Source organism: Ambystoma mexicanum, chromosome 9 (genome assembly GCF_040938575.1).
Source record: "Ambystoma mexicanum isolate Mex_15411 chromosome 9, UKY_AmexF1_1, whole genome shotgun sequence".
NCBI classification, from domain to species: domain Eukaryota; kingdom Metazoa; phylum Chordata; class Amphibia; order Caudata; family Ambystomatidae; genus Ambystoma; species Ambystoma mexicanum.
This window is the reverse complement of record NC_090931.1, coordinates 628,488,863-628,516,389: the sequence shown is the minus strand read 5'-3', so window position 1 is coordinate 628,516,389 and position 27,527 is coordinate 628,488,863. Positions and strand designations below refer to the sequence as shown.

General features: G+C 45.9%; 1 protein-coding gene across 5 annotated transcripts in view; it reads right to left on the bottom strand.

Annotated features, from left to right (window-relative positions):
- Positions 1-27,527, bottom strand: part of RAB34 (RAB34, member RAS oncogene family) — a 98,690-nt gene that overhangs the window by 40,619 nt on the left and 30,544 nt on the right. For 3 of the 5 annotated variants that reach the window (XM_069615321.1, XM_069615319.1, XM_069615320.1), the window contains exon 3: positions 8,228-8,319. In XM_069615321.1, coding sequence (XP_069471422.1) covers positions 8,228-8,319 — 92 coding nt within the window. Of the gene's footprint in view, positions 1-2,775; positions 3,026-8,227; positions 8,320-27,527 lie in introns of those variants that run through there. The other 2 variants (XM_069615323.1, XM_069615322.1) reach the window with 2 other exon arrangements.

Here is a 27,527-nt window from a genome sequence, read left to right as displayed (position 1 = left end):
GTATGCTCTGCAGGCAGCCCCCTTTCTTCCTGTATAGCTGGTGTTACAGGGATCCCTGCAGGCAGGCAGCTCTTGTTCCTCCTGTGCTACTGGGAGCTCCCTTTTACCCTGTATTGCTAGTGTTTGTAGTTGGTATTTGGATGTATACAGCACAAACCTGGCTAGGATGCAACAGAGTGCTGCTCAAGTTATTTGGGATTAACAGAGGTTGGCGGAAGAGACGTTTGCAGGTTCTAGTCGTTTGGATATCACATACTACTACAGGAGGTATGTACCTAGGAGCAGCAAGTCCTATGTGTTACCGGAAACTCTTCAGCGAGCGTCCTCGGCCTCTGTGCCTACAAATGATTGGGTCATGTTCTGCCGTTTGTTCACCCTATGTCTCTACAACTTGTTGTATTGTGTGCTATGCAGCCCTCTCTTTCACCCTGTCGAGATGATGTGACTGTAAGCTCTACTAGAAACTCTTCAAGAAGCTCCCTTGTACCTTGTATGTCTAGTGTTTGCATGTGATATTTGTATGTATACAGCACAAACCTAGCTAGGAGGCAACGGAGTGCTGTTAATGTAATTTGGGGTTAAAGGTTGGTGGAAGGGGAGGACACAAGTTATAGTTGTTTGGATATCACACAATGCATGGCTGGTGCCCAGGAGTAGCAAGTGTTGCTGGAATCTCTGCAGGCAGCTAGTTCCCTTTCCCCCCTGCACAGCTGATGTTCCTGTGAGCTATTCGTGGAGCTCCATTCCTTCCCATTCAGCTCTTGCTACTGGACGTCCTGCATGGAGATCCGTAGCCTCTTCAGTGCCTTCAAAGCATGTGTCACGTTGTTTGAAGTCCTACTGGGATTTCACATTCACCTGGTACAGTATGTTGCTGTGAGCTCTGCGGGGAGCTCCCTTTCATCCCCTGTGCCTGCAAAGCGTGTGCCATGTTGCTGTGAGTTCTGCAGGGAGTTCACCCTCCGCCTTACAGCTTGTGTGCCTCTAAGCTCTGCAGGCAGCTGGCTCCCTTTGGCCAGTCATAACTGGTGTTACTGGAGGCCCCGCATCCATCCACCCCATCACTGTAAACTCGGCGTATGGCATCCTGTGAAAATGTCTACCGAAAAATGACTTTCTCAATAACACCTTCCTGAAGGACGATAGAACAAATGGGAAAGGTTTACAAAGTAAAAACAAAAAATAACTTCATACGGGGGAGGAGCAGGAGTGTCCACGGGATGAGGTGGGAGAGGGGGCTCATAAAAGACAAAGAGGAACAATAGGGGACCTTAACAGTTCAGGTGGTTTCCAATGCAGCACTGTATATATGGAACAAGGTCTATCTGCTTTTGCTGTAGTATTATGGTTTCTTTTACTGTAAGCTCTACAGAGCGCTCCACCAGCCCGCCTCTATCCACGTGCCTTTGACCTTGTAGAAGGTTATCTTGGCCCCCACCCACGTGCGTTCACGCGCTGTATTACTCTTATGTTATTGGTTTCCACGCCGCTGTCATTTGCATGTTATGGCTAGAGCGCCGCCTCCCACATTCTGTGCCTGCATAGCTTGTCTCGTGTCAATGTAATTTCTGAAGGCTGCCGCCTCTCACCCTTTACAGCGAGTGCTAAGGATCTCCATGCAGCGCGCGTCTCCACGCCCCCACTTATCACCCCGGAAAACGTGTGTAACTGTAGCCTCCATGGGTCAGACAGATCCTGCACTCCTCCAGCTGCAGTTGAAGGGACAACACCATTACAATTATTTTTTTAAAGACCCAAAACAAACAAAGAAGCAAAAGCCCTGAGCCCTCAATAAGGGTAAAGCTGGACAGCAGACAATGCCCGTGTCTGGAGCAGGCCGGAGGGCAGAGTGGGTGAGCGAGGTGCCCTTTATCTGGTGTCAAAATGTGAGTTTTCATGTAAGCATTCCTTGCTGAATACTTTAGTAACCACTAACTGCTTCCAGAATTCGCTTCCTCTTGCACACAAACACATTCCACCCACATTACTAAGTAACCAACCTGGGCCAACCTTCATAGATTCCTTGCCTCTGCAGGGGTGTGCTCCCTCCTCCCACTCCCCCAGACCACACGCCCCGAGAAAGGAGTGTAAGGAAAGTGAGAGGGAGCCAGGGGAGAACAGATGCTCATGTGAAACCATGTTTCGGTGGCAACGGCTGCCACGGAGGGGGTGGCATGCTGGTGCCTCTGAAAGGCCGGTAGGGATGGGACAGAGTCATTCACATGTCAAGCCGACCTTTCATTCGGAGGCCTAGGGCAAAACCAGGAGTGGCAGTGTTTTTCAGACCAACGACCCTTCCTTCCATTCTTTGCAGGCATATATATGCTTTCATCCAACTGCCCCCTCTATATACCACTTGCCAAACAGCGTGGAGGAGACACTGGGATTGGTTACAACTAAAGGTGGTCACAGTCTGCAGGGAAATGTGTGAACATCTAGGAAAATGCCTAAACAATTTATGCAGCCTCTAAAATCTATGTGAACACAGAAAATCTGTAGCAACAACAGCAACATGTACATTATTATTACTCGAGTCAATGCCACAAACATACAACCAACTAGAACACATGAACTCGAATGCCCTTGTTGCTCGGAATGGAAGCCATCTTGTGCACCTATTCCTCATGAACCACGTCTCACTGGACGTCCAGCAGTCAAGGTCTACGCCCTTTCACGCACATCTGTTTAGCCCTGTGTGTCTTGAAACCAGGGTGCCTGCTGCCTCGCCAGATGTCTTTAGCCCCCTCTGAATGTGTACGACCCCAGAGCACCCACCTCACTGCCAACATTCAGGTAAATGAATGCGACAGAAGCCCCCCTGCTTCTCTAGAGCAAGGGCCGTCTGCAACCTTTCAATCTCCACATGGCTTGGACTAAAACTCCAGTCAGGCTCGGCAGGCATAGTCAACGCTGTGGGATCATGGGATTGTTGATCTTAAAGGTCCCGCCCCCTGCTCTAGGGGGTAGGAGAAAATCTCCAATGGATAACAACGGTTCAGGCTGGACCGTTTCCCTGCGACTCTCTGCCCATGCGCAAAGCGATGAGTCCAATCTGCAACTCAGCTGAGCTGTCCTTGGAATACATTAAACCGGAAGTCGCTGCTGCCGCCAGGCCTCTTCGGCTGCAGCCATTCCTCCCCCTTTTATGAGGAACAAGCAGAAAAGGAAATTCCATGTGCACAGAACGAAAATCTGCAGGCAGCTTCCAGGCTACAGATCTTTAGTGTGGAAACTTTATGCTTGAAAGCACAGGGTATGAATATATCATTGAGAAAATATAAGTTTCAAAGTACCCCTTTGTATACTTTAAAATATAAAACGGCAGCTTGAAAATAATGAATACCAGGTGTGGCACTTCATGCCCCGTTCCTCCTGCTTAAAAGTGCTGCAATGAGTAATGTTATTACTACTCAAATTGATGGTATTCAATTTATCAACCTCAAAAGGATAAAGATCTAAGTCAGCGCTGTCAGGACTCGAACTTGCACACTGCAGGTTCAGGCAAGAACTTTACTAAGTGTGTTTTGTTAATTGTTACTGCCAAGTGTAAGTGCTTCTGCTGCCCTGTCATCACACTATCCCATCATCATGCTTATCTTCTCATACATTACACATTCCCCACTTCAATCATGAATTGCCTCTAAAAGTATAACGGTATAATATACTCTTGCCCCCTACCCTTCACCATATAACAATGTGCCCATCTCCCTAATTTTTTTAAATTTTCAATTTTATAACAAAAGTGTAGGGGGACATACAAACATTAGACCGATTCGTCCAAGTCTGATCTGTGGGGTGCATTCAAAGGCCCCAATCAGAAGTCCCTTTCACGTGAACAGCCGGATTTTAAACACAGAACCAAAAACGGCTTGCCCTGTGTTTTTAATTTTTTCAAGTAAAATTGAAGAGCCATGTGGAAAAGGGGCCTACCTGTCATTACCAAAGGAAAATCAGCATTCTAATTCACAGAAGAAGGAGAAATCTAAGATTCTTTTCACAGGGAAACCAGGATGTTTAAACAGTGACACAAAAACGGTTTGCATAGGTGTGTGCAAATCAAAGCAGTTTAAATGTGAAAACGTATCACTGCTCACAGAAAAATGTCAGGGAAAAGACATGATGAGCGGGTTGACAAAAAGCAATGTATATTATGTTTCACATACAAAACACCAGTGACATTTGAAAAGCCACTTTGTTTTCATGGAAAAATGTCAGCCCAAGGCAAACCCTTTTGCTGGCTGTGGTCAAACTTCACAAGGAAATCTCCCACTGCCAGTCTGGATGGGTTCCATGTGTTTAAAACGACACCATAAAGAATGACATTCATTTTTAGTGACACCTAAATAATGAAAAAAATTATTAATTTGGGGGGTCCCCCCAAGCCTCCCATTTCCCCCGCTTTACTAACCCCCCACGTCCACCCACCCATTTTATCCCTTACCCCACCCCCACATATACTTTTATTAAAAATGTTGACATTGTTTTTGTTATTCAGGTGTCACTGAAAATGTTTGTTGTTATTTATTTTTCGTTATTAACACTGCACACCGTCTAGATGTTACATCTCCCATATAATTACCACTGCAATAAAGTGTCCTGCTAAAGGTGTCGCAATTCAGTGTTCTCCAAACCTGGCTCTGAAGGCATTGACTGCAGAGCAAGTTTGCTTTGGCTTGAGCATGACCAATGTGTGAAAATGGGGGCAACAACTTCAAAGAGAAAGCTTCCAACACGAAGAGACTGATAAAAAAAAACTCTGGGTGGGGCGGACCCAGTGAAAACAAATGGCCGGAAGGTAGAAGAATGGCCAGTTGTCGCACATGAAGATTCAACATTAATTGAAAAGGACTATTATCTTTTAGGCCATTTTCTCACCAACCATACGGTGGATTTATTTCATTTAGGTACCATTTTTTAATGTAATTTCCAGGCGATTTTGGAGATATAAAATTCATCCACCTGGGACTCAGGGAACTGTAATGGCTATCTAAGATGTGTTTCTGGCTGATATGAATATGTTCAAAATGTGAGAGTTGGTGAGAGGGTGGAGAATAAAATTAGGAATATGGTTAATAACTTATACATTCATAACTGTTATGCTTTTTATGGAAATGGCAGAAAGGTGTCACATGCTGGTGCTACATGGTACGGACCAGGTGGTCAGTTTATCTAATTCCCCATGATTAGCTGAATCAGAAAATATGTATATTATGTCAGTTGCTAGTACAATTATGAAGTTGTGATACATAACTTGTTTTTGCCAAAAATTTGAAAGGAGAACAAATGGCGATTACAAATGGAAATTGCCATATGTTTCTCCAGACCCCTAAACCAATCCTGACTTGGAAGCTGGGTTTGTGAGGAGAGAGAAGGGTAACTGTCCAATCCTAGTTGAGGGAATTATTGCAGGGTACTTCCCCAAGATTGTAAAATTGGTGGTGTCATCGCTGCTATATAAGGGGGACTGCACTAGGAGAGAGGGACAGATACACACAGACAAGACACAGACCATCAGGAAGGCTGCTGAAACTTACCATCTGACAGCTGTAAGGAAACACCAGAGCAGATTGCTGAGAGGGCATCTGGGTGGATCTGCCTATTTCTAGGAAGGCCTCAAAGCTGACTGGATCCTATGGTGGAGAGGTGGAGGCCATCTTTGAGAGTGGAGTGACCAGACCCCTGCCCTATCTTTCCATAGTGTCCTGAGATGCAGCTGGCTTTCCTGAACTTTAAACATAGGCTTTTATGCAAGCAGAACTGAGCCCTGGGAAACCAAAAGGTGGGGCATCTGCTTACCTTGAATCCTTTCCCTTTATAATGGAGGAGGTGGGGGTAGGAGGAGGCAAAACTGTGAAGATACTTAGCCTATTTAACTAAAAAAAATATTTAATTAATTCCCCATTTGAAACAACACTACAGGTGAATTGTGTTAAAATTCGAAATTAACAAAGCTCACTTCCCAGCGTACCCTGAAAACTGTAGCCTATAATTTAATTGGGTGATCCTTTTTGTCCTGCTGACCCAGACTTCTTTAAGGAAGAGGGGTTTCTTTGTTCTTAAATCAGTCCAACCTTTTTATCCAGCTCCCCCAACACATGCCTTTCAGTGAAGGGGGGTCTGAAATCCAAAGTTTCCAAAGTCATCCACATTTTTCTGTCCGACTTCCCCAACACAGACCAAAGTGGGGGATGAGGGTTCTGAAAAACAAACTGCTAAATCACTCTGCGTTTATGTTAAACCAAAAGTGTGGGTGAAATCATAATTGTCATATGTATTTGTACCATTATTGAAATCCTACTGCTAGCCTTTAAGCCCATAGGAAAAACAAAATCTCACAACACTACATGATCATTGCTTTTGTTATTGATCAGTGTAATTTTTTCTTGAAGTGAAATTTGCTGAAAGTGCAGAATTGTAATTGTGTTCTTTTCAACTCACTTTTGTGAATGTTTTATGCTGAGAGAAGTTGATCGTATTGCCATGGATAGAGTGGTGTTAGACATTTTTGTGCTAATTGCTATTACTTTTATTTAAATAAATATAAGTATATTTCCTGTACACCGGCCTGGTTCTTGCCTCATTGTTAGCTCTGGGGAGAGGAATCCAAGGAGCATAATATGTGTCTGGGATAAGACTAAAGAAAATAATCCGTTAAACAGTTTGTTGCATCACACCTTACATGGGTAAGGAAGTAAATCCCCGGGTTAAGGGTGGCTTCTCAATAAACCGTTACAGCCCTTCAGAAAGTCCATGAAAACCTGGCTTTTCCACCAACACCAGCATGGGAACAGCACAAAATCCTTATCCAACAGACACCCATTGGCGCTAACAAATATCAGACAGAATCTCATCCACATTAAATCGCATGAACAGGCCACAAATCCACACACAATTCATGAGCCAATGACGTTTGAGCCGGTCTCCCCTCCAACTTAAGCCAAACTAGAACAGCAAGAACCATCATCAACCAAGATGATAACCAACACTTCACCAACAGTCCTGAACCAAAATAATTCCTCTCACATAGCCATTCCTCCTCCCACCAACAGAATCTCCTCTTCATATCTCTCCACCGTACACTATTCCCACAACCAACCCCGACACAGGGCAGCAGTGCCCTCAAAAACACGCCAATGGAGCAACACCACTGCCCACTTCTCTAACACAATCAGCCTCATTTCCCTTCTTGCAGACCTCGCAGCATTTATTCCAATTCTAATCACCCCTCCAGATGAAACAAAAACCTTAAGGCTTTCCGGGATAATACCTCCTTAGACTCACACCAGCACTCAAGACTCCGGTACTTCCAGGTTGCAAGAAGCAAAACTACAGGATAGCAGCTGCTTCTCCCTCTACTCTATTAACAACACTCTCCGTCTTTTCTTGCAGTGGGACTACAGAAAGGCTGCCAAAATGGCCAAAGTGTGCTATTCAAGAGCACTTTATATTGCATTGTTCTATAAGGGGTCATGTGGTGCCCCCTAAACCCCTCGCGCATTAGACAGGAGCGCGTGGGGGGCACATTTTTGTTTTGCTGCCCGGGTTGCTGCTGCTTCTAAGGCTGGTCCTGCCTGCAGGACTCTGCTACTTCCAATGATCACTTAACTTCAGTTCATCTGGGTGGCTGTATGCCAGCCACCCTACCTGCCCAAAACCTGCTATGGCATTTATTAATTAGTGGGTACAAGTTGAAAAAGCACTGGCGCCCTTAAAGATGATTGGCTCAAGGAGTGCCTGAAAGCCAATCACCATGCTTCTGAGAACATAAGCAGTAGGTAATCAGCTTATAATGTAATGAGCCTAGGGCCCCACTGCATGTTATTTCCGTTTCTTGGGGGGCATCCCCTAGGTGCGGGAAGAGGGGGCAAAAACAATATTTGGAATCAAGGGGGGGGGGGCTCGGTACGAAAAAGTTTGAATACCACTAATCTAAAGAAAGCTTTACACCATCTTCAGAAACATCCATTGCCTCTTGAAGTGTGACAGCTACGGTGGCATCTGCCTCTCTAGAGATGGAAACAGAGAGAGGACATCAAGCAGCAGGTAGGAGGTCTCGGATACGTCTTTAACATGCCTATTAATTATATAAAAACATCCACCTGAATGGGTCACATCAAAAGTCACTTCAGTTTCCTCCACCCCACCCTTGGCGCTGGAAGGAGGCCACTGATCCCCATGGATTGCATATTACTTGTGCCGGTGTAGGGGCTCAGGCGAAGGTACTTACCCAACAGTCCCGGTGCGCTGCTGCTGGCATGCCGCCTTGACCTTGGGGTGGAAAGTGCCCCTGCAGTGGAGAGCAGCCTCCTTGTGAAAGCACTGCAGAAGGAAACAGCGAGAAATGGCTTAACCACAAACAGCAAACAACAAAGTGGGAATCTGAGATCATGGACCTAAAACACACCGCATGCAGGAACTCCAGCAAGACTGGGCAAATGTGCGCGCTTGTTTACATGCACTGAAACTGAGAAACGGTGGGTGCAGGTTTACATGCATCAAGATTAAGAAACGTGTGTGGGCGTATTTATATACACTGAGAAACTATGTGAACATATTTACATTCATTTCGAGAGAGAAAATCTGTGTGCATATTTCTATGCACCAAGTGAGAAACGTGTACATGCACATTGCAGAGGGGAACATGTGTGTTAGCACTGTTTACGTTAGTGTACATATTTACTTGCACTGTGTAACTATGTGCATACGTATGTGCGCTATGAGTGACAAAGTTGTGTGTGCATATTTACGCGCACTAAGAGAAACGGTGTGTATGCGTGTGTGTATCTATGGACATCAGGGATCAAAATAAAGGTTCTTAGATTGGGAGCTTAAAACAGATACTAGTTATTAAGCATCACCTGGCAAGCGAGATCTACCTCTGGGGTAGTGCAGTGTTCCACAAATCAATCTTCCCCAAATGTTTTCTAACTGTAAATTCTTGTCCATAATATTTAACCCATTATGCTTTGATTTCTAGAGGTGTTCTAATGTCCTCTTATCCTGAACACAATTTATGTAACATAGTTGTGGGTGTGTGTCCATAGTACCATTTGGCCCAGGGAGTCAAAGGCAGCACCTGGTAGGGGTTGCTGTCAAGCCAGCCAGGATCTTCCAGCCTACAAGCAGGAGACAAACCGCTCGCAACAATTTCAGTCACTGCATAGCTTTAGGGCCTAATTCATAGAGCGTTTTATTATGGCAAACCACATTGGAAAACGCTCTGTGAATCAGGGCCTTAGGGTGAGAAACTATGCGCGTATTTGCATGCACTACTGAATATTTACATAAAGTGAACATAAAATGTGTGTGCATATTTACGTGTGTGTGTGTGAGAGCGTGCGTGGAGTGACTGTGCATAGGCACCATTCATATTTACACAGCTGTATTGTATTACACGACTACATATTCCCAAGTGTTACTGCCAAAAATATAGCACCAGACCGGGACCCAGGACTCTGGTACCTCTGACCTGCAGCCGCACATACAGCCACAGGTCGCGCACCTGCCTCTCCAGCTATCCCCTGACAAGCCAGCCCCCCTTTTATTACAGGTCCACGCGCAGTGAGGCCACTGGCCGAAAGGGACTGTACAATACCACTTTACTTACTTTCTAATAGCTTGTGGATCAAAATACGTTTGCTGCACTACTTTTTTGTGTAATTTTCAAGTCCACTTTGCACTTTTTGATGTTTTTGCCCCAGTGCAATTTTCATGTGAAATGTTCCCAAATCTCTTGGTAGCATTTTGCGCCCAACTTTCCAAAACCAAACATGAACTCTTTTTAAAGGCTTGGAAACACAGGACAGCTTTGATGATGGCGCTAAATAGGAGCATTCAGATTTTTCGTTGACTGTAGCTAAATATTCTGGTGTATGATGGAGTCATACATGTTCAAGCATTGTGTCCATCTAAAACTTGAGAGTAACGTCGTCAAACTTGAACTTAGCATGTGCCAATCCTTCTAAATCAATGCTTATGATGCATCTTTGCCCCCGCAGGCATATATTTTGGTATATTAGTGGGGTGAATAAGTACAGTGGTGTTTGCAAGAACAACTTTCTTAGTCCAGAGACAAACATTTTTTATTTGCTAAATAAATAAATAAATAAATAAATAAATAAATACATAAATACATACATACATACATAAATAAATAAATGAAACCGTTTGCAACAGAGGCAAGCATGTTTCCACTCAGGCACGACTTTTTAAAATCATTCCGGACAGACATCAAACAACAGATCTCTGCAGCTCTAAAACCAAGTTGCAAATCACTGCTGAAGCCAAGGCATCCTAGCACCCCAGTCACACAAGTCCCCCACATGGACACAAGACAACAGGAAACCGACTCACCCACAGTAATGGGGTTCTTCCAAACTGCAATTGATCTGTCTAGCATTCTCCCCTCTCTTCCCAGCACCCTAACCCACTCACTTCTTTTTTCTAGATACGCCAGAGCACCTGCAGACCATGCAAATGGCAGATGTGTAATATTCTTGTTGACCAAAACCAGACTATTACAGGTTTCCACAAGATCATGAGATGTTGGTGAGACATATAAACAAACAAGTGTTGGAATAGGCAACAGTTTTGGCTTTTGTGTAGGTATAAAATAGCTGGGAGTACTGCCTAGTCATAGGGTGGCACAGTTGGAAAATGGTGTGAATACTTGGGCATATGAGAGCAGTGCCCGGCAAATGCCTATACACAAGCCAACACTGTTGGCTTTGCCAATGCTTGTTTTAACAGGAATTTGGTGTAAGAAACAGATATAAATCAAGTGGCTGAATGCACATTAGACCATCAGTGAAACTGCTACACTGGCTTCCAATAAAACAACAAATAAAGTTCAAGGCGATGTGCATATCACACAGAGCAATCCACGCCCAAGGAGCAGAGTTCCTGAAGGAGAAAATAACCATCTACCATCCCACGAGACCTCTCAGTTCAAACAACGACATTCGCTTAGAACCAAATCCATACAATAAAAGAAAATGTGGAGGATCATGCTTCTCTCACCTGGCATCAATAACCTGGAATCACCTACCAAAAAACATCCGCAACACAAAGAATCATCTGGAATTCAGAAAACTACTCAACACTTGGCCGTTTGCTCCAGAAATACGAGGAAACGACCAGGAAGCATAGACCTAACGGGAAACAAGAATCCCAGGGAGGAAACCAGGACCCCTTAGTCTATCCTCCCTATCCAGAAAATAGGGGGGAGCGACGCCACAACCACCCTTGTCCACATACGGCTAATCTTCTGAGGAAACCTAGGTAGGTAAGATGACCCACATGGGAAGGGAAGACCTAGAACCCCTTAACCTAAACATCCCCAACCCAGGGCAGGGGAATACGATACAGAGGAAAACTTCCACTCCTCAACAGGCCCCCCAACCAAGCAGACAAACTACAATTCCAAACACACAGGACAATCATAGATGCTGAGCACAGAAACAGAAAGACAAATAGGTAAGGAAATCCCACTAACCCAATTCTCAACTTTCCATCTACACTTCTCATACAGAAAGTCACACGACCACCTCTTGGCACAGCAATACACACACACTTCATCGTACTGCAACAGCAGACTACCAACACATAACCTAGCACAACAGCACATTGGAACTCACAAAGACCTGAAAATCGCACTTAAGCTCAGCGAATGGTGCCAACCGAACTGAAGCTGCCAACAGGACATGACAAGTCTAACTTTCCTATTCCCACTACACCCTACTACCTCCTCTCCCACCTTTCTTCACACTCTCCTTTTCAGATCTGCCAGAGCGCCAGGGGACCAGGCCAGTGGTGATGGTGCACGGTACAAATACCTATAACATTAAAATTAAGACATTTTATTACACCAGTAGGCATTTAGAGTTGCAATTAAGCCATTAACTCAGCAGGTTGCTTACAAATAACACTGGCAGGCAAACGTTTGATGGTCCTGCTTCATAGAGCTCATTCGAGGAGATCCTAGAAGGATGTGTTTGGGGCAGTTAGTGGGTGTAAATGGCCATAGGGATTAGCATGGCCATGGGCATGTAATGGGTTGGTAAATGACCAAAGAAACACCAATAGGTTCAAACGTCATCTCCCTCCTAGCTTCACGCCAGCACTAGTTTTGGCTTCTAGGTGGCGCTTTGGTGGTGGAATTAATTACCTACCGCTTGAAGTAAATCCGACAAATGGAGTTCTATGAACTCTAAAAATGGAGATTAACACTGCCATGACACCACTTGTCATAATGGCAGTAAATCCACTAGGCAGAGTCGCGGTAACAGTAAATGAGTTTGGTGGTATTTCCGTGGAAATTACCAAAGGAATACAGTAAAAGTTGGAAAAAGGCCCAATGAATACCAACACTGTGATACACAGTGTGTGCCTATTTTCACACAGTAAATATGAGTTTGTATGCATATTTAATTGCAGTGTGAAACAATGCGGAGCTCATTTTATACAATATCATAATTTGAGAGTGGAGACCTGGTAAGCTTGCACTTGGGCATAGCCAGAGCCACGCCACCACATTGTCGTCATTTGCACGGCAGTCATAGTAGGCAGAGCAAGTGTATTCTGACTTTTGCCCTGCACATTTGCAGTCCGCCATGCAAATGAGCAAACTCTGCCTGCCATGTTCGCAGCGTTTACAAGCACAATTGAACGTTGCCTACCATGTACACATAATGCCGGTGGGCTCCATAGCGATCCCCAGCATTTGCTCCAGAATGAAAATGCATGCTGGCGCAAATGCTGGGGCATTTTTATGGGGGAAGAGGAATCGAGGCAGAGAAAGCGCAAGGTGCGTTCCGCCGCTTCCTCTCTGCAATAGAAATGGATGAAAACGTGGCATTCTGTGAATGAAAGATTTAAAAGCCTTACGCAAGCTTTTTACAGCTTTCATTCACGCTGCGCCACAGACCAAAATGAGCTCCTGTGTGTGCATAATTATATGTAGTGTCTATGTGATCCACTGTACGTATGTATTTGCAATTCGTATGATGCACTGTATGCAAATGCATAAACAGCATGATACTCTACCAATGCCTCTTTACACAAATTTGTATTTTTGTATTTTATTTATTTATAACGCGCAAACCAACAGGCCCGGAGGCATCAGGGCGCAATTTGTACAAGGTTACAGATATGCAGGTATAACAGATAAACATTAAACATTTACACATGGGATCCGATATGCAGGTATAGCACAGAATCCTTATATACATTTACAAGAGGATCTTATATACATATGTACAGTAGTTTCAGTGCCGATAGGTGATAGTAGCGGTCGGCAAGTCAGGGTAGGTCAGGAGGAAGCGCGAAGCCGGCCTTAAAGCTGGTTGAAAAGCCAAGATCTAGTATTGGCTTTGAAGGTATTGAAAGAGTCTTCCGCTCTAATTGAAACAGGGAGGGAGTTCCATAACTTGGAAGCTAAGACGGGGAAACTTGAGCCCCCTGCTTTTTGCAATTTAAATCTGGGGATCGCTAGACAGTGGGATTGGGCTGTTCTTAGAGGTCGGGAGGTAGAATGGCGCGACAGTCGACTACCAAGGTAGATCGGGGCTTTGTTGGCTAGGCATTTGTGCGTAAGGGCGAGTGTTTTGAGTGAAATTCTCTGTTTGACAGGAAGCCAATTTAACTTACTTCTGGTTTCTGTGATGTGGTGGTGTCGGGGAATGTTTAAAGCGGCACGCATGGCGTTGTTTTGTGTCGTTTGAAGTCTGTTCAGGTTCTCTTGGCTGGTGCCAAGATAAAGAGCACTGCAGTAATCAATTTTAGCCATAATAAGGGTTCTCGCTAGCGTAACGCTGTTAGACGTAGTGAGGAATGGTCTGCAAGCTGCGATAAGTTTGCATGTGTATGCAGACGCAGATCTGACAGCATTGGTTTGTCGGGTTAATGAGAGTGTGGCATCAAGGTAGAAACCTAACGTTTTGGTATCTTTTGAGACACGAATGATATTACCATCTATGTTGAATGACTGATAGGACGGCTCTAGTCTGCTCAGGCGTTGTGCAGTGCCCAAGATCAGGAGCTCCGTCTTGTCATCATTCAAGCACAACTGATGTTGGGCCATCCAGGCTTGGATGACCAAGTAGACGTCGTTAAGGGCCTTGGTGTCACCTAGATAATCACCAGTGATGGGGATGAGTATCTGGGTGTCGTCCGCATAGTTGGTATAGGAGACACCCAGATAGTCAAGCACATCAAAGAGTGGTTTCGTGAAAATGTTATAGAGTGTAGGTGACACACAAGATCCCTGAGGAACGCCACAGTAAATCGGGGAAGGGTCCGCGGCTGCGGATGGGGCAAAGACTCTCATGGATCTGTTGCTCAGGAAAGATTTGATCCAAGCCGCAGCCGAAGAAGAGAAGTTGGCAGCGGAATGGAGGTGCTCGCACAGGATCTGATGGTTGACCAGATCGAATGCGGCTGAAAGGTCGAGAAGTAGTAGCATTGCTAGTTTGCCTTGATCCTTTAGAACCTCGATTTGAGTTTTAAGGTCTAATAATGCGGTCTCTGTCCCGTGTCTGGGGCGGAAACCAGATTGTCGTAGACCTAGCAAGTTATTAGTTTCCAAGTAATTTTGGATCTGAAAGTATGCGGCACGGTCTAGGATCTTGAGCAGAAATGGTACAGTGGTGATAGGTCGGAAGTTAGTGGGAATGTTAGGGTCTAGGGAAGGTTTCTTAAGCAGTGGGATAACCCAAGCGTCCTTCAGATTGTCCGGGACAATACCTGTTTGAAAGGAAGAGTTGATGAAGGCCGTGATGAATGGGGCCAACTCATGCGCTGAGTCCTTGATAGTAGGGGCTGGGCACGGGTCACCTTGGCAGTTAGTTGGCTTAATTCTAAGAATTATATTTTCTACCTCTGCCACGGTAAGCGGAGAGAATGCGAATGGTGTGATATTGGCAGAGTCTGGCAAGGGGGCCTTAGTGAGGGAAAGAACGTGGTTGTCGCGCTTCAGGCTGTCCTGTTTATCTTTGATTTTGTCTTGTAGTGTGGAGATTTTATTTAGTAAGGCTGCTTGGATGTTGGCACACCATTTACTATCTTTCACGCATGTGTCAGGGGGGGCGACTTGAGTTTCAAGCTCTCTTAGGATTTTAAAGAGTTCCTTGGTGTTCGAGTCGGCTTGTATAATGCGGTTGTTGAAGGATTCCTTTTTTGCCGTGATGATGGCATCTTTGTAGGAGAGTGAGGCTAGAAGGAAACTGTCTTTATGCTCGTCTGAGGGGTGGCTTTTCCATCGATTTTCGGCACAGCGTTTAGCTTTGCGGAGCAATCTTAACTGTGGTGTGAACCATGAATTAAGATAAGCTTGAGGTTTAGCCTTTCTAAGTTTGAGAGGTGCTATACAATCAATGGCAGTTCGCATTGTTTGGTTGTAGGTGTGTGCTAGTGAGGTTGGATCAGAGTAAGAGTTGGTGGCTGTGTTAAGGGACGGGAGTAACAATGGGAGGAGTTTCTCCTTGGTTATATCTTTTTTGCTTCTAGTTGGGAGTGCTGGGGCTAATGGTGACGGGATTCGTGGTGTGGCTTCAATGTTGAAAGTTATAATGTGATGGTCGGACCATAGACAGGGGGTATTGTTAAGGACCTTGATATTGCAATTGGAGCCAGCTACCCAGTCAAGTGTTCTACCTTTAATATGGGTAGGCTCTTGGATGTATAAGGTAAGGCCGAGGTCAGATAGAGCGATCTCCAGGTCAGAGGCCACAGGATCTTTTAAGTCACCAAGACCTAAGTTGAGGTCGCCTAGGATGATTGTTTGAGAATTGTTCTTTGTATTGTTGAGGAGGAGAGTGGAGATTTCACTGACAAAGGTTGGTGCGGGTCCTGGAGGTCTATAGATTAGGTGCATGGTGGCTGTTTGGTTAGGTGTGAGTGCTAGTTTGACAGACAGCAATTCAGCTGATGTGAGTTTGGAATCAGGTAACACTCTTAGGTCAAGAGTATTTTTATGGATGAAGGCCACACCGCCGCCTTTGGAAGAGGCGGTGGAGTGGTCACATCGTGTGATGCCGTAGTTCGGCGGTAGGGCTAACGCTAGTAAGGGGCCAGATGCGGCATGAAGCCATGTTTCGGAGATAGCTATGAAGTCAAGGTCAGACGTGGTGATGAGGTCAGCTATGTCAAGTGCGTGTGCAGTGAGGGATCTAGCATTAATAAGGGCACCTTTGAACATGGGCAGTTTAACCTCGGAGGTGGTGGGTTTGCATGTGGTGGCAGTTGACAGAGATCCAGGAGAGAGGGGGGTTTGTTTCCTGGAGATGTGACGGATGTGGCGTAGGCGTAGGCGGAATCTGGTGCCTAGGGAGCGAAAAGCACTTTGTGTATTTTTTAATCAGCGGTGAGCATGAAGAATTGTGTAGATCTCTACATACACTGACATTTTTGTGATGCACTCTGTGTGCTTATTTACAAACAGCAAGTGTGAGATTGTGTGCATATCTATGTGCAATTAGTGTGATACCCATCATGGACCTAACCGCACAAAGTGAATGTGGCTCATTGTGTTCATTTACATCATTGTGTCGTGTTATTGTGCATTTGTATAGCGCCTCCTGCCAGGTTATGTGCACACCTTTACCGACACGAAGTGGGATACACTGCGCGCATATTCACGTACCGTTGGCCTAGTGTGTGGTGTGTCCCACCCTGCATATGAGTCAGGCTGACACAGCCCTTTTCAAGCTCCCTCCACAGAACTTCGTGTTCGAACAGGAAACGCCCAGAGGCTGCATTTAAGCTGGGACCACACATGCAGCAGTCTGGCGAGGTTGGGTTTCACACGGAGGGAGGGTGGCTCAGGGCATCATTACTCACAGGGAACATGTCAGCTTCAAGGTTTATTCCAGACATGACCGCCATGCAGGCAGCCAGTACACCTTACCTCGCCACCCATCAGGGATGCCAAGGCGTCTAATGCAGACTGAAGGGACGGCACGGCCGTGCTAGGGACAGTAATGCATGCATACATAAACGCTTTCGCTCCCTTTGATGTAAGACTACACGCACTGGAAGCGCTTGGTTTCCACACAACAGGACTCAGGCGCTCTGTGGGATCTGCCGCAAGCTGCCTCACCAGGGCTGCATCACCACAGAGCACTAAGCAGCCCGCACCGCTTCTTTCAAAATTCATTCTTTTCCTAAAAATAACCTTTAACTACACATCTATTGAGAGACACATATAACATGTCCATTAAGCCTTACCTCCAAAGTAGCACGAGTGCATATTTTGCAATAATCGTGGGTCAATCCACGTCGTGTTGCTCTTTCCTACCTATTACGCCTGGGCTTCAGACAAGCTGGTACAGAATGAAGAAGGCCGGGCAACTATTTTGCATTTAAAGCACTCGAGGAGACTTTGACAACAGTCAGTGAGGGTAGGCCAAGCCCTATCTTCACATAGAAGCAAACATGTGTTGGGTCATTCGTGAGATGCTCATTGGGGGTCTGTTTTTCCTTGCATTCTGGGACTTGTAGTTTTACTTTGTCCATTATAAATCCAGCAATTTCAGTCACAGAATTGAAAGGAAAACACAGAACTCGATGAGCATCTTCCGAATGACTGTCATACAATGTTTCACATTAGAAACACATGCACTCTCCACGCCCCACCTGCTGGTCCTTTTGTCCGGGTAACTGACCAGAGTAACCATCGTGAACCTCTCCTTGGAAAGCAATTCTTTCCAGAATCTCTTCCCTCATCTTCTCTTGCCTTTTCTATTGCTCCACTCTTCTCTTTGGCCTCCCTGCCTCTCATCTTGCTCCCCTCAAATCTCTCTATCATTCTGCCATTCGTACCCTTTGCCTCCTCTCTCCTCTTGACTCCATTTCTTCTTCCCTCTCTCACCTTGGCTGGCTTCCTTTCCACTCTCAACTTAAATTTAACTTCCTTTGTCTCGTCTTTAAATCTCTTCATGATCTTGCTCCTCCCTACCTTTCCTCTCTCCTCTCATTCTACTCCCCCTCCGATCTGCTGATCTCTTCCTACTCACTGTTCCCCCTCCTCCTTGTGCCCCTTCTCGTTTCCGATCCTTTCAGCTCCTTGCCCCCCTACACTGGAACTCTCTACCTCTCTCTATCGGCTCCATTTCCTGCTACCCCTCCTTTCGCTCCTCCTTGAAATCCCATTTCCTTCATTCCCCGTCCTGTGAACCTCCTCAATTTTCTCTCATTCTCCCTCTCTCCTGTTTTTCCTTCACTGCCCTAGGTAAATTGTTCTTTATATTGTCTTGATGGTTTGTCTCATGTTTTGCATTTATGCTTCCATGATTCAATGTACCCAGTTGTTGTAATGTAAAGCGCTTTGGAGTAAAGCGCTCTATAAATGTAATAAATACAAATACAATTAGTGAAATCGTGGGGTCGGAAATAACCATAGTCCTAAATCTCCAATTATCCGGCAAAGGAATGGGACTACAACCTCAGAAACGATTCCAACAGTGAAACAATTTCTATTGCAATATTTTGAAGCAATTTGGTTATTTCATTTTGTAGCTATGAAGAAGGTTGTTAGCGAGCAATGGAGGGCGAGGAGAAGAAAGGGGGCGAGGGGAGTGGGAGTTCCCTATCTGCCACTGAGACCATTCAGGGGGTCTTGCATAATCAGTTCCTAAGCGGAGCCTGGTGCGCCTTCTGCCCCTCACTGCAACGGGGTGTCCCCAGGCCTGGGGAACATGGAACCCTGGAGTTCTCTAGGAATGAAGCCTGCAATGGCAGAGCGCATTTTAGAACAAGCACGAGGTTAATAATAGGGGTGGACAAGGGATGCCAGGGATGTTACCCACGCTGAGGGAACAGGTCAAAGAAGCCCAGGAGTCGTGCGTGCAAAAGGTATGTTCGGGTGTACCATATTCGTTTTAGTGACAGTGGGTATCCGGTAATATTACCCGCTCACAAATGGCCACCATACATCGGGAAAAGGCTGAGGCAACATTATGTATGGTGACCATTTGTGAGAGGAGTGGGGCTGACCCCGCTCGTCTTTGGGCCATTTTTCTTTTTAAAACAGGGGTTGCAGGGTTGTCCCTCGCAGGTTCACAGTGATAATGTTGCCACAAACCATGGCCTTGTTACAGTGACTTTTTTGCCACACAGCCTTTTTGCAGGGACATTATCACATGAAACCTGGCAGTGATTGTTCCCACGGTACGGTATGCAAGCAGAGCCCTCGGAAGCGTCTGAGTAAAGAAAACTCACTTGGGGGTCATTGGAAGACCCCTTCAAGGTAACCCAGAAAAAGCGGAACTCCATAAAAAAAAAAAGAACAGAACAAGATGCAGGGGTAGCCCTACATATTATCCCCAGCAAAAATATCGCCGTATATATGGTCGTCTGGAACGCCATAAGCAATATTTTTTGGGGGGATAATTTGTGGGAGGGGGGATGCGGGGGTGTCCCCCGCACATTTAAAAATAATGCGGAGGTTGCGGGGGTGTCCCCCGCAGGGTCCATGCCTCAATATCGCCGCAAAAATATGGCCATATTTTTGTATCGCAATATTTTTGCGGGGATATCAACACATGGAACCGATGCAGGAGAGTCTCTCAAGGAGACTTCCATTGGCCTGTGCCAGGATGTGCTGCGAAGGAGCAGCCACAGGTGAACAGCAAGGAAAACGTGCTTCACTTTCCAGCACAGGCAGCAGGGGCACCTACTTCTGATCCGTCAGACGGAAATGGTCCAGTAGCTCAACGGGGGGGGAGGGGGGGAGGATTACCCTGGCAGGAAGTAGCAGAAATTCACATTAATCCAGGCACGTGTCCGGTGAAAGCAGCTAAACTGTGGAATTCCCTACCTCCCACTCTGAGAACTAACCTACCCCGCCAAAACTTCAGGACTAATTCCATCCTGTGGCTGAAAGCGAATGCTCATTATCATGCTATGCAGCGAGGATACATTGCCTTTTTAATGTGGGATGTAATCCCACTTCTCTCCGGTTGTATGCTTGCTCACTTTTACCCAGTCATCACCTATTCTTGTATACACTGTCACTGTAAGTAAGTTGTATGTATCATTTGCTCTCCTGTTTTTGCACCTTTCATCTGTAAATAGGCCTTACCTGTATATACTTTGTATGTAATACCTGTCTGTAAATATTTACGCTGTTGTAACTACGTTTCACATATACGTGTATGTGCTGCGCCCTGCTACCTGAGGGTATGTCGCACATTATCAATAATAAAACAAACAAACAAACAAACGTGCACAGGGTTGTGAATTGAGGTGCTTGGCAGACTCACCCAATAGGAACTTAATGCCACCCACACAAAGGAGCCTTGGTGGGCTATGGGGAGATCTCACATAGGCAATAAAGGCCCAAATGGCTGATCTTCGTGGTATAAGGCCATTAACAAAATGGCTAGGTAACAGCGTTGGTAATCATTATGCTTCCTGTCCACCAAGTAGATGGCTACCAATGTGGTAAAAAGACTACAAGGCTGTGCAGCCAAATGAAAGTATAAAGCAGCCACTGACCTATGCCAAACACATTTTCCGGGTGAGGGGCACGCCCTGAGACAAAGTGGGTCACTTGGGCAGCGCTCCTGCCTTGCTAGCCATATCAGCCACTTAGAACAACACACCATAACATAGACAATGCTTATGGGGGAACTTCAGTAGAACTATCCTTCCCCGCTAGCAAAAAGAAAAGTCAGGACACCAAAAAGCCTGCAAAAAGTCCAGGGGAATAACAGAGTTAGTAAAAGATTAGCCAAAAGCGGCACATTGTGCATCACCGGTTTTGTGTACGAGGTACCATCCTAGAACTGTCTTTTCTCCCTGGTGCGAGGATCAAGGCCAAGTCTGAGATGTCACAGCGCAGCTTGAGGATGCATGGCCCTAGAATTTATTTTTATTTATTTAATTGCATTTTTAAAGCGCTCACACAGCCCAAGGGCATCGAGGCACTGTTACAGGAATTGTTTTTTTTTAGTTGCATAACTTCTTTTTTTGTCTTAGTTGCATATTTATAACGCGCTTAAATACCCAGAGGTTTTTAAGCGTGGACCTGAGGATCGAACCTGTGTTGCTTCGTGTCATCTTGCTTCCAAGGCGAAGTGAGCTATCCTCCCAGGACGAACGGCACCTGTGCCCGTCACACTATTTAAGTTGACATTTTTTTTCAAAGCATGTCCATGGCCTTTGCTTCCAGTTTCAACTATGCAGAAAGAAGAGGCAGCATATAAATGCCCCCTTCCTTGGGATAGAGGGACCAAAACCACTGTCGAGGAAGCTGGCTCTTCAGATCTCACATACCAACACCTATGTGTTTGTGGGCTTCATTGACTGAGGAGACTGACAGATCTTTCCCGCTTCCTGGAGTACATCAGTCTGCATCGAGACGCACCACGTCTCAATTTTACCATATGATATGATATGATATGGCATTTGTAACGCGCCTATACACAAGTGTTTCAAGGCGTGACGAGGCAGGGGGGGGAACAAGGGGAGACAGACAACGATCCTACTAGGCCAGGTGTCATTCAGATCGCGCAAGTGCAAAGGGTAGAGGAAAAGGGAAAAGTGCAAGGGGGAAAGTGAGAGGGGAAAGTGCAGTACAAGGTTAATAGCATGCAGCAAACAGGATAAATAACAAGGGCCAGCTGGTGGCAAGTGCGAAGTAAGTGCAGACAAGTGCTGGGAAGGGGGGCTGTAGGGATACAGACACAGTCCCGTAGTGCAGGGGTTTCCATGGAGGCAGTGCAGGGGAGAGTGGCTGGGCCAAGGACCGAGAACGGTGAGTGGCCCAGTTGCAGATTCAGTGCAGTTTCAGTAGTATTAGCAGGGGAGAGAGGGAGAGAAAGCAGAGGCAAAGAGGAAGGTTTTGAGGTGCTTCCGGAACCGGAGATGGTTCTCCTCAAGTTTCAGGGAGGCAGGAAGGCTGTTCCAGAGGGAGGCCCCTGCAGCGGAGAGAGATCTGCCCCCAACTCGTTGTTTGGAGAAGCGGCTGACGCTGAGGGAGTTGGAGGCGGATGAGCGAAGAGCTCGAGAAGGAAAATATTTAGGAAGAGAGAGTTGAAGGTATTTTGGCCCAAGGCCCCAGACGGCCTTGTGGACAATGCAGAGGGTTTTGAACTTGATCCTCGCAGTCACTGGGAGCCAGTGCAGTGATTTCAGTCCTGGAGAGATACGGTCCCTGGGCTTGAGGCCAAGGACAAGTCTCGCAGTCCTGTTCTGGATGAGTTGCAAAGGGCGGAGAGCAGAGGCGGGCAGATTTAGATAGCGGCTGTTACAGTAGTCCAGCTTCGAGAGAACCAGGGCTCTAGAGACAGTGAGCTTCTGGGGGAAGGAGAGAAAAGGAAGGATACCTCTGAGGAGGTGTAGCTGGTAGTGTGACCTCTTAGAAACGTCGGATATGTGAAGAGAGAAGGAGAGTGTGGAGTCGAAGATGACCCCAAGGTTTTTTGCCTTGCAGGTAGGAGCAGGAAGAGGGCCAAGAGAGGTCGGACAGAGAGCTGCAGGGAAGGAGGGAGTGGGTGTGCCGATGAGTAGAATCTCAGTCTTACTGGCATTAAGGCAGAGGTCGTTGGCAGCACACCATACCTGTCTCAGAGAAGGCTCAGGAGTTAACGATTAAAGAACACCATCACCACCCCAACATGAAGGACCTCAACTCCCGTTGTATCACCCTCATTCTGTTTGTGTTTGCCCTAGACTTGCATATTAACTTTCGATCTGGGGGTTTGAAGTAACTTTGGTCAGCACCACTCATCCTGGGGGGTGAGGCACTTGTACTTTAGAGGGAGGAGGAGGAAGGGTTAGTGGTGGGGGAGGAAAAGGTGGCGCCAGGCTAGTTGAGGCACTTTTGTAATAACTTCCACAACAAAACCTTTAAAGAAACATCATCTCCGGTTTAGTCATAAAGTGCAACATGGTGTCTCTTCCTGACCAACGCACGTGGACCTGGTCTATTATCAGTGGGTTGGGCCCAGTTGACAACCTCTGTGCATGTGGAGGAAGCACAGGTCTTGCTAAACTCTGGATGGCTCTGGTAACCTCTACAAGAGGGAGCACAGTTTTGATGGGTGTGCTGTTCCCGATGGGGTTGGAGAAAACTGTTCAGCTGTAGGTTCAACCCCAGGTCTCTGGGGTAATTTGAAACACAAGCTTACCCTTTATTGGGTGTTTCATGTGGTCATGTCCTAGCGGCTTCACCCTTAGTTACAACAGCCCCCTGCTTACACTGATGTGGATGAGTGTGCAGCGCGATGACACTATACAACCACTAGGGGGAGCGCCAGTGTGCAAATGTCAGCTGCTGAAGGAGAAAGCTACATCACAGACAATTTGCTGGGGGCCTTGTGTATCCTTAGAGGCCTTAGAAGCAGTCCCCGGCGTCTGGCTTGCTGGTAACACTGGTGGGTATTACAACCCTGGCGGCCGGAAAGTCAGACGCCGATAATATGTTGTGCACCATTCCCATAGAGTCCCATAATACTCTATGGGAATGGGGACCATGGAAACACTGGCACCGGTAATAACAGTGCCAGTGTTTCCATGAAAGTCTGTGGGCGGGTGCCGGTCCACCCGGCAAGTCAGACCTGCCAGGTGGGAGGGCACCCGCTTGTACTTTGCCATTAGCTTACCGACACCATTGTTTCCAGACCAGCAAAGTTGCAATGAGGCCCACTATCTGGGTGCATACACATACAACACCTTAGCCAGTATTAGCCAAAGTAACTATACTTCAGTGCAAGCCCTGGTCACTGGTCAAGGAGATCCATCAGTGCGAGCACTGATATTTGTTGGGGACGCATAGTGAACGAGAAAAACACTTTCTTGCTTACCTTTTTACTTTCACAGTAATATTGATATTGATCCAAGGGAAGCAATGGAATATGTCCTTCCACCTCTTGGGATGAATCAGAACGTGGTTGCACTTCTACCCTGGACCGTTTCTTTTTTTTTTTTTAAATCAATTTCCCCGGTGTTGATGTCTCATCAAAATGGAGGTTAGAATATGGGACGTAGGAGAACATTCCTACCAGGAAGTCGGCCTCCCTCTCCACCCCTTGGAATAGAGGGTGGCTGCCATACACAGCAAAGTTCAATGGGGACCTATGTTGAGTGCTCCCAAAGGACACAATGGGGGCATTTTGGTCAATGTCTGGGAATTTGTAAGAAGGGAACCACAGCTGGAACCAGTGCTTGCCCCCAGGTGGAATGTACCAAGTCACGTCCCCTCAGGAGGTTTGTGTTCAGACATTTTGAAGCAGATGTGAATTCAAAATGATGCAGAAATGTGATGCCGTGTACAGCGAGCATAACTTGATAAAGACCAGTGATGTGTGCTTTACTACCCAAGTGGGAACCTCTCTCTAGCCTTCTCCAGAACTCGGGCAATCTTCAGACACTTGACACACACATGCAAACAAAGGTTCTACGTGTTTTCACATCACGCTCCACTGCCCCACTTTCCCCTCCACCCATATTGACAACAATATGCACACAAATAATCCACAGTGAGTTTTGCGCGCTTAAAAGTCTAGGGGCCCCAAAAACTATGTAATAGCTCCATGCATCCCTTTTCACAAGACCTGCTCCAGAAAACATACGGGTGCTATGTTCTCCATTCCTGCAAAACACCTACACGAGCGGCATACTATTTTAAATGCGTTGTGTTCCAACTGGGCCGATTTACATTTCTCCCAGTTTATCCCAGAGGTTATTCTTCTAAATAACAGTTCTGAACGGCACTATGAAAACAACACGCGTCCATGTTTCTTGTGCTTATCCAATGTAACACGCTAGTGCCTTGCTTCATTTGTACAAATTGTCAAATGGAATGGGTTCACACATCTAACCAGTGAGATTTCTCTTCCTTAATAGGGAATATCTATTTAAGTCGTATGTCCCGTGTTAGAAGATGTTTCGTTGTCTTATGAAATAACGTGTGTACACTAAACTATGAGTTATCCCCAGGTGGGGGGTTTTAGGATAATCTAAATAAAGTGAGGGTCCCTGTAAATTGGAACTAGTTCCATGAGCCCAATGTCCTCGTCCCTAAACTGAACCATAGGTGGCTGCACCCAGGAAAGTACCCTTCCTGTCGCTCACAATCTCAGGTTAGTTTCAAGTGCTCAACACACTTCTTTGTCGTGGCCTTGTCAGAACCTCCCAATGCTGTCTAGTCATTCTCGGGATGCAGCAGCCTTCAATCTCTTACCGGCGGGGGGGGGGAAGCGAGGTATCATTACCCTACTTGCCCTATGGGTTTCTGGATGCTTTGCTGGGGCACGATCTACAGCTTGCCATAGTGGTTCTTATGTTAATGTTAAAGGATATTTGGATATTTGTACCGCGCACTATCACCACCGAAGTGGTTCCCTGGCGCTCTGGCGGCTCTGAAAAAGGGAAGGGGGAGGGGGGGTTAGTGGGAACAAGCTGGGAAAGTGCAAGAGAGAAGTGATGTACTGTTGGCAGCCTCAGCCCGGTGTCTCCGTTGGCTGGGCTTGGGGTGTTTTACAGTCGGTAGTCGGCGTGTGCTGTTGTGCGAGTCTATGTGTGGTTTGTTTTGTTGTTGCAGTGTAGTGAAGTTTGTGCAGATTGTTGTGTTTTAGGTTTGTGGTTGTGTTTGGTTAGAGTTTGAGAGGTGTATGCAGCGGGGTGAAATTGTTAGTGGATTGGTTAATTGGCATTGCTGTCCTTGCAATTATGTGTAGGTGTCATGCTTGCTATCATTCAGTATTCCATCTGAGTGTGGCACCTGCTAATCCTCAATATCCTATCTAGCTGTGAGGCAGGCTAGTGATCACTATTACATCTAAGTGTGGCACCTGCTAACATTCACATTTCTATCTGGATGCGAAGTAGGCTAAAGTTAAGGATTCCATCCAAGTGTGGCACCTGCTAACATTCACATTTCTATCTGGATGCGAAGTAGGCTAAAGTTAAGGATTCCATCTGAGTGTGGCACCTGCTAATCCTCAATATCCTATCTAGCTGTGAGGCAGGCTAGTGATCACTATTACACCTAAGTGTGTTATCTAGATGCGAAGTAGGCTAAAGTTAAGGATTCCATCTAAGTGTGGCACCTGCTAACATTCACATTTCTATCTAGAAGCGAAGTAGGCTAAGGATTCCATCTAAGTGTGGCACCTGCTAACATTCACATTTCTATCTAGGTGCGAGGTAGGCTAAAGTTAAGGATTCCATCTAAGTGTGGCACCTGCGAACATTCACATTTCTATCTAGATGCGAGGTAGGCTAAAGTTAAGGATTCCATCTAAGTGTGGCACCTGCTAACATTCACATTTCTATCTAGATGCGACGCAGGCTAAAGTTAAGGATTCCATCTAAGTGTGGCACCTGCTAACATTCACATTTCTATCTAGATGCGAGGTAGGCTAAAGTTAAGGATTCCATCTAAGTGTGGCACCTGCGAACATTCACATTTCTATCTAGGTGCGAGGTAGGCTAAAGTTAAGGATTCCATCTAAGTGTGGCACCTGCTAACATTCACATTTCTATCTAGGTGCAAAGTAGGCTAAATTTAAGGATTCCATCTAAGTGTGGCACCTGCTAACATTCACATTTCTATCTAGGTGCGAGGTAGGCTAAAGTTAAGGATTCCATCTAAGTGTGGCACCTGCTAACATTCACATTTCTATCTAGGTGCGAAGTAGGCTAAAGTTAAGGATTCCATCTAAGTGTGGCACCTGCCAACATTCACATTTCTATCTAGATGCGGCGCAGGCTAAAGTTAAGGATTCCATCTAAGTGTGGCACCTGCTAACATTCACATTTCTATCTGGATGCGAAGTAGGCTAAAGTTAAGGATTCCATCTAAGTGTGGCACCTGCTAACATTCACATTTCTATCTAGGTACGAAGTAGGCTAAAGTTAAGGATTCCATCTAAGTGTGGCACATGCTAACATTCACATTTCTATCTAGATGCGAAGTAGGCTAAAGTTAAGGATTCCATCTAAGTGTGGCACCTGCGAACATTCACATTTCTATCTAGATGCGAGGTAGGCTAAAGTTAAGGATTCCATCTAAGTGTGGCACCTGCGAACATTCACATTTCTATCTAGATGCGAGGTAGGCTAAAGTTAAGGATTCCATCTAAGTGTGGCACCTGCTAACATTCACATTTCTATCTGGATGCGACGCAGGCTAAAGTTAAGGATTCCATCTAAGTGTGGCACCTGCTAACATTCACATTTCTATCTGGATGCGAAGTAGGCTAAAGTTAAGGATTCCATCTAAGTGTGGCACCTGCTAACATTCACATTTCTATCTGGATGCGAAGTAGGCTAAAGTTAAGGATTCCATCTAAGTGTGGCACCTGCTAACATTCACATTTCTATCTAGGTGCGAAGTAGGCTAAAGTTAAGGATTCCATCTAAGTGTGGCACCTGCCAACATTCACATTTCTATCTAGATGCGAGGTAGGCTAAAGTTAAGGATTCCATCATAAGTGTGGCACCTGCTAACATTCACATTTCTATCTAGATGCGAAGTAGGCTAAAGTTAAGGATTCCATCTAAGTGTGGCACCTGCTAACATT